The sequence below is a fragment of the Fistularia commersonii genome, chromosome 9, assembly GCF_037954325.1.
Source record: "Fistularia commersonii isolate RoL2024-O1a breed Wild chromosome 9, RoL_Fcom_v1.0, whole genome shotgun sequence".
NCBI lineage: Eukaryota > Metazoa > Chordata > Actinopteri > Syngnathiformes > Fistulariidae > Fistularia > Fistularia commersonii.
In genome coordinates this window covers 6,355,424-6,367,807 of record NC_141292.1, presented here as the reverse complement: position 1 = coordinate 6,367,807, position 12,384 = coordinate 6,355,424, and the positions used below count along the sequence as shown (strand labels likewise).

The following is a 12,384-nucleotide window of genomic DNA, read 5'->3' as shown; positions in this document are numbered from 1 at the left end:
GAGCCACCAGGAGCCACTGCATTTCTCCGCTTGCCTCTGTGGCCGCAATTGCAGCTACAGAGTCTTTTGTGTGCAGACAAGTGACGGAGCACTAGCCTTTATCCAAATTGATCCGCTGTGACCAAATCATTTTTAACAGCGGTTGATTTTCGGAGGTCCCCGGAGGCCTTGGGGTTAGAAAATGTTCTGAATAGGCTCCTGCTGGAAGTCTGAGGAGGCATGCATTCACGCCAGGGGGGATCAGGGTGTCTTGGCTGGACATCAGGGTGCACAGCTGCGGTCTTATTGTGCATTGCTTGGAGTTCTTTTGGCTGGTGGAGTTGTCAGGCCAGGACCTCTCTCTATTTTGTTTACTTTCTCCTTGTCTTCTCTTCCTGTCTTGCTCTCTGGTGATCGAGAGAGAGAGAATCCTAGCGCTGCGCTGTATAAGGATGGCTTTGAGGAAACCTAATGTCTCACTTGCATTTTCTTCCTTCTGTGCTATTTATCCTAAAAATGACCCCCGAACACCTCTCCTTGTCTTTTCACCTGAAATATTTTACTCTCTTTGTTTTCGGCCCTCGACCTCACCATCCTTTCTTTTCATGTATCCGCTTTTCTTTCACGTTTTTTCCCCCTTTATCCGCCCTTATAGATATTCATTTATTGCTTCTCTTTCACTCTTACTCCACTTCTTGTCTTTCTTTCTTTCTTTTGTTTATTTTTCATTTATTTTTTTTAACTCCTGTCTCCCTTGACACCTACCTATTCCTGCAGGACGGGTCTGTTCACCCCTGACCTGGCCTTTGAGGCTATAGTGAAAAAGCAGATCCAAAAGCTGAAGGAGCCCACACTGAAGTGTATAGATATGGTAGTGAGCGAACTCACCTTCACCATTCAAAAGTGTAGTCAAAAGGTAAAATATATAAACAATAAGGGGCAACTTTTATCTTCCTTATTAATTGCTCTGGTAGGGGTAGACCGATGGCTGGACAATTATTTTCCCTTGATATTTTAACAGACTTGTACTGTAAAAAGTTGCTCATAGGGAATATTACACAGATCCTCCCCTAAATCGTATGTCTTTGTAAGTCACTGCATTGGAAATATGTAAATAGCTATATTTATATGGCTCCTCTCAAGAGCATGAGAACATGGTGGTGCAAAATTCATCAGAGAGGTGTAGATTGGAGCATCTTTTTTTATTCCTGTAGGCAAGACAGACAGGGATTAACCCACTAGAAGAAGTATCCATTCATCTATGATCTATGATTTTGTTCACATATGTTCAATCTTCTTTATATTTTCACCGGACCGAGGAGCCCTGTTAATGTTTACATCAATACAGTGGATAATATACAATGGAGAAACAGGTGTATCAAGCGGCTAAACATAAATAAGTGAGACATTTATTAACGCTTCAGCCGACAGATATCGGTCTATCTTTACCAGTGATTTAAGAATTCTATGTCCTATTCACTTAATTTTATTTTTTTTCATTTCATTTTGGCCCATGATTGGCCCATGCAATAAACAGTTGCCTCTGAATCTGCATGTTAGATAATCTATTTTAAATTTTTTGATTTAAATCCTGGGTCAAAGTCACATTGTTTCTGTCTTTGTCCATATGATTTTAATTTTAACAGAATACCCGATTGTTTAATTGCACTCACTGACTAATTTACACAAGATGAGCATTTTTTTTTGTTACTTCTACCTTATTTTTTTTTCAATTCTTAATCTCTATTTTGTCTTCTCCACCCTGATATCCTCTAACCCTCCAAATCAGCTGCTTCCTCGCAAAGCAAACTAGCAAATGATATTGTGACCTCCTTTGGGATTTCTCCTCCTTTCTTTATTGGTATATGATGATATTCTATATCCTAAATCTACTTGCAGAGACTGTATATTGAATACAGTGTTTGGGACAATCCACAAAGGGGTCATTTTGAAGTCTTCCCTCCACCCTCCTGTCTCTCCCTCCGCTCCACTGCATTGCATGTCAGTGTGAATAACACCGAGCATCTCTGCATGCACCCCTGTTAGCAAAAAGAAAGAAATAAGAAAAAAAAAAAACTCCACTGTCCACTCTTGTGAGACACACTTTGTCAGATTTTTTTAAAAGCATTTTCCTCTCTCGAAGTTGCAATGCATCTTCCTGTTGGAAAGAATCATGTTCCCCTTAGTTGCAGACATGTCAAAATCATCTGTTGTTTATAAATTTTATTTCTTAAATGCCTTTTTTTTCTTCTCCTTTTACTAAATTAAGTTGTGATGTCACAAAGTCTGAGAGCCATAAAAAACACTTGGATATCAGGATATCAGTGTTTCCACTGGCAATGCAAACATGTTAATTTCATCTGCCATCTTTTTCTTTTTTTTTTTCAATCCACGTTTCAAAGTGAGATTTAAGCATTTTAAATTCATCGGAGGGGGGGGGTGACATCTCAATGAAATTTCCCAGTTAAGTCATGCGGCAAATGAGATTTTATCTACATGTTAGAGGTTTAAGTTTTAAAAATCTCACCAAGCACGCGAAACAATAGCTACTAGGTACTAAAATTGTCTACGTACTAAAAATATCAAAAGTTAAATGCCAGAGACCTGCCAGAAGCCCAGGAATTAAAACTAATATTGAGCAGATAAATTACTGATCCAAAAAATTGATCTGTTATATTTTATACATTTTCTTATCTTTATCTTCTATATTGTATTCAAGCCCTCTCACTTGTACAACACTTTTAACGCAAACTGCTGCATAAATATAAATACCACCGAATATATCAGCCAACATTTATGCAGATACTGAAAATAGCAATATCTGTGGAGGGCTAATTCTGAGTGACTGACACATCACTTATACTGTATGAAAGATATCTCAAGTAAATTACAGTTTAAGTAACAAATCATTGAACAACCGGCTTATGCTGTACAATTAGATGGTAAACTGATTTAACTGTAACTGTATTGTAAGGGAGTTACAATACAAATATTATAGTCTTAATTCACATGGCACTTTCATACCATGTGCTTCAGTGTCTTGCCTAAAGACACTTTGGCACACGGACAGGAAGAATTGAACTGCCGACAAGCCACAGCCGGCCTCACACAGAAATGTTAAGGGAATTGTGAGCGTTCAGATTTTTCAGTGGGGGGCCACGAGACAAAACGCTTGTATAATGCTTTCATTCTGAAAAAAAACAAAAAACAAACCCTAGCCTTTATTGTATCCCAGGTTCCAGTGATTTAAAGCATGGGCTCATCTAGATAGATGTTGTGTGCTTTGTAATCACACCAATACAAGTAAGCACTAAATCAATGCGGGGAGCTGAAAAAGTGCTCTCTGGATATTCCTCTCACCATCTGATGAAAGATGCATTGTAACTTGCAAGAACATAGCATGTATTTTTTGTTCTTGTGCCGTGATTTTTTTTTTTTTTTTGCTTTTGATTTTTTCTTCTTTCCTTACAGTCCTCCAAATATGTCACATTGGAGGCTCACCAATTTCTGTGTTCGTGGGTCTGCAATGAGCTCATGGAAAAAAAAAGCCCCACTGTGTGCTGGGAAAAAGGAGCTCTTTCTGCCAGGAACATTGTTTATACTGTGTTTGTGTGGGCAAAATCACAGACTTTGCACTCTTTGCCTGCATTTGTTACTTATTGGCAGCAAATACATAATTTTGGCCATAAAATCTTCTCATTGGTGCGCAGCGATGAGAGTCAAGTCTGGGATAAACTGCTCAAAAAATGATATATCTGATTCTATATTCCTTGTACTGGTGGAACTACATGGCGTGTTTTTTGTGAGAAAAGTAGTGTTGTGTTTTTGTGACGCAGTGCGTGAGTGTGTCTGTGTGTATGATGGCAAGTGACTTTGTCCTTTTGCTACCTACCGGCTTCTCTCTATGTTCGCAGCTGGCTCAGTATCCTATGCTGAGAGAGGAGATGGAGAGAATCGTCACTCAGCACATCAGGGACAGGGAAAACCGCACTAAGGACCAGGTAACACACACACACACACACACACACACACACACACACACACACACACACACACACACACACACACACACACACACACACATACACACACTTGCAAACACTCAAGTCTGCATTGAAACTCAAAATTAATGCAACCATTCACCACTTTTCTAAGGGTTTTTGTAAAAGAAATGTAAAAAGAAAGTTACAATTATTATCATATTATTATTGTATATCATCATTGTTATTGTTATTAACATTCAGCCCAATTCATCCATCCACCAGAAAGGGAAATATCAAATAGATCCAAACATTTGAGTAGGATGACTGAAATTAAAGCACTTAAAAATCAGGTTTCTCACAGAAACTGCAGAAATAATCCACGCTATGCTTTTAATCTCCATCCAACTCTCTCTTGTTCTCTGTCTCTCTCACTGCTTTAGGTGTTGCTTCTGATAGACATCGAGTTGTCCTACATGAACACCAACCATGAGGACTTCATTGGATTTGCCAAGTCAGTTTTCGCCCGACCCGACACCTGGACTTTTCAGTTTATTTGGTCACTGATGGTGATTTTTGAGTCTCCTGTTTGTGTTTGCGTGCAGCGCTCAGCAGAGGATCAACCAGATGAATAAGAAAAAGGCTCCTGGAAATCAGGTGTTTTAATCACTTTCATACCAATGTGTTCTGTTTTTACACTATAAGGATGTTCACCTCTGTTGTGAGCGGCACTGAACTCGATTTCATTTTCATTGGATATTCAACAGTTAAGTGCACCATAACTTTTGAAACAAAACCCAACGTTAACATTTGAAGGACTTCAGATTTTCTTTAATTCAAGGATAAAAAGTATCTATCATCAATATATGGTAGCTTAGTATGGACATAATACAAATAAATACAACGGCTCATTTTAGTCAGCTACATGCATTCAAAACATATATCAACAGCGATACAAGAATTTCCAGTTGAGAGTCTGCCAAGGAGGCTAAGCTCATTTTGTAAAACTGAAAACAGGAACCTTTTCATATATAAGCAGGCAAATTCCAACATACAACATATCATCATTAAACTCTCTGCGAATGTTAAGACGGACAAGTTTGGAATATAATGAAGCCAACAAATTACCAAAGACGGACGTTAAACTGATCTCAGAATGAATATTCACCCGGAGTCACAATCTTCATCCACTCCAAGCAGTTTGTAGGTGGGAGGCCGAGCTGCTGCCTGCGGGGAACTGAGTCCAAGTCTGCTAGCCATCAATTTAACATCTGAACCTCATACAGTCTTTCATCAAGTCTTTATTCTGGGAGCACTCGATGCTCTGTTACGCTCATTGTTAATGCATCTCAGTTATATGCTATCTTGTTACCTTGGCCAACGGTCCATGTGCTGCACAATGCTGTTTCTGTTATGTTACGCATTGTAATGGACAACAGTTCTCACATCACCGAACGCCTTCTCCTTTACTTCAAATCATGGTTGTCAACGCAGACTGGATGGATGATCATTCCCAGCGTCCCCCGCATGGACAAAAAATTTAATGCCAAGGTTTCACAACCCCTGAAATCTGTCATTTTAATAATAAATAGATTGTAATTTTCTGTTTCTATTTCTATTTCTATGTGGAGTCATCATGATAGATTGTCATTGATTTTTTTTTTACATATATATCAGTGAAATAAAGTCCCATATGGCAGCCGTTATGGCAGACGTTTCCGTTACACATATCTGCGAAGCGGCAGACAAAAAAGTAAGAAGAGCGGGATCAAAAAAAGATAAAACCATCAGAGAAATTGATTATTTGATTATGAATGTTATATAAAGTTCAACTTTTGCACAACTTGACCTTTTAAACACATCCAGTTTTTTTTTTTTCACTAAACCCGAACTATTTGTATTTCATTGATCATTTCTTTTGTTCCCCCCTCCTTTGTCGGTCTTATTTCTCCAAAGTAATAATAATTTATGCTGTGTCTCCTCTGTCTTTCTGCTCTGTGGCTCTTAAAGGATGAGATCATGGTGAGTAGTATCTGTATGTGTGTGTGTATGTGTGTGTGTGTGTGTGTGTGTGTGTGTGTGTGTGTGTGTGTGTGTGTGTGTGTGTGTGTGTGTGTGACCATGTGCATGTCTAAGCAGAGGGTCTTATGTATATTTTACTGTGTGTGTGTGTGCGTGTGCGTGTGTGTGCGTGTGTGTGTGTGTGCGTGTGTGTGTGTGTGCGTGTGTGTATGTGTGTATGAATATGTGTATGAAAATGACTGTACTATTGATTCATATACTAAGTGGCTGTGGCGGGGGATGCTTGGCTGCTTTCCTTTCCTCTTTTTTCAGCATGGACAAACACGCTCAACAATATAGACTGTATTAAAAACCAGTTTAAATGATGCTTTCAACTTTTAGTCTTTAGTCTAGTCAGAAAATCCCCCCCAGCAAAGTTAAAGAACCGCATCTTAAAGAAAGGGGTTGGAAGTCAAAGAAAGTGTTTGTGTGTGTGTGTGTGTGTGTGTGAGAGAGAGAGAAAGAGAGAGAGAGAGAGAGACTTTTGAAAAATTCAGAGATTTTCTCTCTTGATTTCCCATCTCCATCCACTGTCAACCAAAGCAGTGGAGGGGAAAGAAAATGAACACGTCACCTTCGCGGTTGACAGTTGTTGTAACAACCACCCAGGCTTGGGTCAAAGGTCAGGCAGCGCATTGTAAACATAGTGGCGATCCCTGCTTCCTGTTTAGGGAGAGATGGAGCTGGCACTTAAAGACCCCACAGCTTCTGTTCTCCATCCATTTAACAAGCCTGACATCCATATTGAGAAGCCATTTGAGGCCAGATGTAGCCTACTAGCTCACTTGCAAACAAGGGATCGTGTGTTCAGTCGGAGTCCGGTTCAAAATGACATCATTTCGAATGAAAAATTTGCAATGATGCAAGTGTGCTAACAAATGGATATAAAAACGCCCCTTTTGTCATATCAAGGCCCCAAAGCTCGAAGGAGCCATCGCTCATAGACAAATCAACAATCATGAATTATCATTTAAATTTGCTCGACACTACCTCTCCCCCATCCTGGGATATGAAATTATTGCATTAGGTCACAATGACTAATTTAGCAATAATAATACTAATAATAATCCATTTACTAATCCATTTAATAAGGTGCCTTACTCAAAACTCAGGGACACCGTACAGACATATGCATTTACACAAAGTACAATTTTAAAGAAACACTAAAAGTAAAAACAATAAAAACGACAAAGTGGTCAAAAAGTACAAATAAATAAGTATAATAATTATGATAAATAAAAGTGGAAGGGCAGTTGGGATCAGATGGAATAGGCCACATTAAATAGATGGGTTTACAGGAAAATCATTGACTATGTTGGATTTTGAGATCTCTTTGTTTGGAATTATATTAAATATTCTTGATGAAATATTCTTGTTACTGAGTCAGACACTATTACATTTTATACCTTGAAATCAGTCGTGATGTATCAGTTAATTATTATTTTGCATTGTTTTTTTTATTGCATTTTTACATTGGTTGCTTTACAAATAGACATGGCTGTTGATGCATGTTCAAACATAAGCAGGGAAACACCTCATTTTACCTCATGTGTGTTGATCAGAATTACATCCAAAGGGCTGAGGTGAATGGAATCCCAGCTTTCAGAATAAAGCATCGAATTAATTACCTCAGAAATGTTGAAAATGTGGCAAATGAAAAATCAGGCTCTTATTCCACTGCATGGTCTGAAAAAGGTTCAAACCGTCCCTGTTAAAGCCACCCTTTCCTTCCCGCTTGCTGTCCCGTGATGCCATCCCAGCAGCCGGCTAAGATGTGCTGGTACTTATCCAATGATGTGTAGTTGGCCTTTACTAAATGCCTTGTGTTGGCAAGGTTTTGTAATGTTCTCTTCACATTCTCATTCAGCCAGAGAGAGGAGTTAACGATCGGTTCAAGGTAAATAAATCCCAGCTCACATCCTGTAACTGTCTATAGTTTGTGTGGTGGAGAGAATGAAGTAGCAGATAAAAGAAGTTGTGAGGAGTGTGTTCAGTCATGTAGGTGAGCCTGTCGTTACAGTTTACCGTAGACTTGTGTTGCGTGTACAAACTGACACGTGGGTCAAGCATTGCAAATGTGTGAGAAGAAGTGGCCTCATCTGTTTTAAATCAATTGTAATCCCTGCACGTGTCTGTGTGTCTGTTTCCCCAGGTGATCAGAAAGGGCTGGCTGACCATCAACAACATCGGCATCATGAAGGGAGGTGCCAAGGAGTACTGGTTCGTCCTCACTGCCGAGTCTCTGTCCTGGTACAAGGATGATGAGGTGAGTCAAATGTGCACTCAGAAATTAGGATCATAATCAGCTGAATGCATGGCATTTCAGGAAATTGCAGCAAAACTGTGTATACACACACATACACAAAAACACACACATGTATGTATATATGTATATATAAAAGCTATTAAATAAAATAACATATTGTATTTAATAATTAGCAAAATATTGTTATTTCATACATAATAACAATTACATTTTGTAATAATCTATAATAGACTGTCTCAGAAAATTTGAATATTGTGATGAAGTTCTTTATCTTCTGTAATGCAATTACAAATAGAAAAATGTCATACATTCTGGATTCATTACAAATCTACTGAAATATTGCAAACCTTTTATTATTTTAATATTGCTGATTACGGTTTACATCTTAAGAAAACTCAAAAATCCTATTTCAAAATATTAAAATGTCATAAAAAGTAATTTTTGTTTTTTAATTGCATTACAGAAGATAAAGAACTTTATCACAATATTCTGATTTTCTGAGACATTCCTGTACAATATCTTAATATTATTATAATATATAAATATAATATTAATTATATAATTATATTTTGACACTTCACAGGTTTCGACTCTTTTATCGGCCCTCTCAGTGGACCCTTAATAACTATTGATTTGTTAAGATGCTATTTATATTTTTCAGCCTTACGGAGATGTGTTAGTACTATTCTAAGTAAGGATTTATAAAATATGTATAATAAAAATGTAAAACGATGATGGTTTAAAGATTCGGATTCATTAAAATTGGTTACGCAAAAAAAAACAACAAAAAAACCATCAATGCCCTCTGGTGGGCACAATACGCACATGTGATTTATCCTCTCATCAATGCACACGTTAATAGAAAAATATTTATTTATTGTAGATAATATGATTTTCCTCATCACTTTGGTTGACCCTTGTCTTGGGATCTGTGTTAAAATCTCTCGCACTGGTGATTTCACAATCCTCTGGAAAGTAGGAAAAAACGTATTCATCAACATGAAAACCCACAGCATGTTTGGAAAATGAAAAAACATTTTGCGATGATTCCAGCAACCCTGGTGATTTCAGTCGTCGTGCTGAGCTGGCAGGAAGCTACCACTGAATGCAGGGTGATCTGGTAGCAGAGCGTCTCTACATCATTTCATGTGTTTGCGTCACTGTTCAACAATTTCAACAAACACACTTTTTCATTTTTTCCTTCCAAAATATAACCAGAAGAATTATATCAATTTCCTTTGCATCCCTGTTCCACAATTTTCATTTGTTTTTCCACATCCTGATCCAGAATGCACTCCAACCCTTCCTCGCTAGCAAATTTGCTCGCTGGTCAAGTTCAGTGGTCGGCCTCTCGCCATCGAGATGATTTGACCCAACGTGCCTTTGTTACTGGACTGACTGCTCCCATCATGCTTTGCAGGACTATTAGAAGTTAGCCACAGTCTTACTGTCTCCAGGTCTTAGCCACAGCCGTTGAACTTGGAACTTGTGTGTGTGTGTGTGTGTGTGTGTACGTATATACCGTATGTCTGTGTGTTCCCGCGCGACAGTGTGTGCGTGCGTTGCAATAAGACGACCATTTTCCAAAGAGTCAGGACCCCCCAGCATGTCAGACACCAAAGCTGGCACACACATGTGTGCATACCAGAGCCTCCTGCCCTGCCCTGTTCCCAATTACACACACACACACATACTCTAGCACACACACACACGCACACATGCGCGCGCCTAAGCTGCTTCTAATAAACTTATTTCATTTCAAAGACGGGGCACAGAGCTAGTGGGACGGGACGGTTGGGCAGGAGGCGGGACGAGGCAGGAGTGTCTCTTGTTAACTGGGCAGCAGCAGAAGTAACAAGGACCATGTGAAGTGAGAGAAAGTGGAGAGGGTTGAGAGGTTTATGCTTGTGGTGTGTGTGTGCATGTGAGTTTTGTGCAAATGTGTGTGTGTGCACAGGTTTACAGGAAAAGGTGTACATGTAGGCTTTTTATTTTTTCATATCCTTCCTCCCTTCGCCCACTCTTTGCTTTTCACATCCTCAGTCGCTCATAATGCTCCCTTGGTTCCCTCTTTCCTTTCCTTGACCGCCACCCCCTTGCTAGCCTGCCTCATTCTTTCCTTCACACTCCTCCCCGTCTCTCCGCCCCCCCTCCCCCCGTTGCACTGTATATTTATTTGATTGTGGACTTGCAGGGAGACCCAAAGTCAACATGCTGGCCAGGCTGTTGGTCCTAAGGCAGGGCGCCAAGGCTGAAGGGCACTGTGGCCCTAAGTGTGATGAAAAAAGGGAGCGTGTGGAATTGAAAAGGAAAAAAAAAAGAAAGGGAACGTGTTCCATAATGTTTTCTATTTGAGCGTTCCAACATTTTTACATTGAGCAAAGTTCTCAAGGGGGCCCCTACTCACGTGTGCACCTGGGTGGACACTCGCCAGCAGACACAAATTTGATTTAAAAAAAAAAAAAGTTTTATGTGTGGATTAATGGCACACTCACATGCACACGCGCGCACGCACGCTCACACACACACACACGTACGCAGATGCATCAACCCCTGCTGGGAAGACGAGTTCTCTCTCTTTGTGCATCTTTCAATGCTCTTTCCTACAGACACAATTTCATGTAACTTTGCATGAAATATGTGCTCGCGAAGCAGTGCTGAACTCTTTTATTGGCTGCCTCTCGTCATGGGGAAAACCCTTGCCGGGATCTGGCAGTATACAGATGTGCACATGTGCGTGAGCACACACACACACATGCACACACACACAAATACACACGCACACTAACCAAAACATCCTGGCACCGCCAGTTGGCTTGGAAGTTATTATTAGTGTCTGGGGGTAGTGTGTGTGTGTGTGTGAGTGTGTGCGTCTGTGTGTGTGTGTGTGTGTGTGTGTGTGTGTGTGTGTGTGAGTAGAAACCCTCTGGCCTGTATTACCAAAGGAGGTGCCAATTCTTTGAATCAGGTTTCTTCTATAGCTTAAAGCTTCCCCAAGTGGAGAAGAGAGAGGGAGAAAGAAAGAGAGAATAAGAAAGAGAGAATTTGTGTGTGTATATGCTTGTATGCGTGTGTGTATGAGTGTGTTTGTGTGTGTGTGTGTGTGTGTGTGTGTGTGTGTGTGGCTTTAGGCAGACTGCAGACATGAACATAGGAAAAAATGTCCTGAAAAAAAACCCAAAAGTATACATAAAAAGACCCACATGATTTTGAGTCTACTGACTTCCAACACATGCATTATTCAGTTTTTTTGTTCCCGTAAACCCAAACGTTGAAAATAATCTTGATACTTTGTCTGAGCTTGAAATTAAAAATACATCACGTAAAGTTTTGACTCCCTTGTTACAAGTGTATGCAGTGTCACAGAGGCAAAGAGTGGAAGGTATTACTCTGCTGGGCTTTAGTGATTTCAGGATGTGTCTCCTTTTGGTCAGTCTTTTTGGCTCTTTGTACCCCATACTGTGTGTGCGTGTGTGTGCGTGCGTGCGTGTGTGTGTGTGTGTGTGTGTGTGTGTGTGTGTGTGTGTGTGTGTGTGTGTGTGTGTGTGTGTGTGTGTGCGGCCGCCCGGGTTTCCCTTCTCCCGCTGTAAAGCTGCCAGAAAACCAGACTCGCCTGGTGATCCCAGCTGTAAACATACTCGGGGGTGGGGCATCAGTGGCGGGGGGTTTCTGTCACCAGAAACGTCTATTAAAAAGTATATTCTGGTTTGTTTGAATGTGTATATATGCCTAAGATTCATATCTATATAAGAAACATATATATATATATATATATAAGTGTATATTCATATATATTTTGTAGAGACATACATGAAACGACATGGCTGCAGGGCTCTAAATGGAACCAGGCTGGTTTGTGGTTTTCATTCCTGAGACAGGCTGCCGTGTGAAGGTATCTGGCCTCTGCTTTGTCTCCACGTATTTTGGGGGGACAAACTGTAACCTCTGGGTCAAAAGATAGAAAAGAAAACATCGTGGAAAACAGGGGAGGAGGTCGGGGGGGGGGTCCGACCAAACATGTTGCATTCCACATGATGTCACCTACAAATACCGAAGCCGCAAACTTTTTTTTAGGTTCTTTTTTTAGGCGTGGGGGGA

General features: G+C 40.0%; 1 protein-coding gene across 12 annotated transcripts in view; it reads left to right on the top strand.

Moving 5' to 3' along the window:
- The window catches only part of dnm1a (dynamin 1a), a 51,886-nt gene that overhangs the window by 16,567 nt on the left and 22,935 nt on the right, over positions 1-12,384 (top strand). For 6 of the 12 annotated variants that reach the window (XM_086152151.1, XM_086152150.1, XM_086152145.1 and 3 more), the window contains exons 11-16: positions 3,894-3,980; positions 4,403-4,473; positions 4,565-4,616; positions 5,970-5,981; positions 7,888-7,917; positions 8,173-8,286. In XM_086152151.1, the coding sequence (XP_086008277.1) occupies positions 3,894-3,980; positions 4,403-4,473; positions 4,565-4,616; positions 5,970-5,981; positions 7,888-7,917; positions 8,173-8,286 (366 nt within the window). Of the gene's footprint in view, positions 1-756; positions 896-3,893; positions 3,981-4,402; positions 4,474-4,564; positions 4,617-5,969; positions 5,982-7,887; positions 7,918-8,172; positions 8,287-12,384 lie in introns of all 12 variants that reach the window. The other 6 variants (XM_086152156.1, XM_086152154.1, XM_086152157.1 and 3 more) reach the window with 3 other exon arrangements.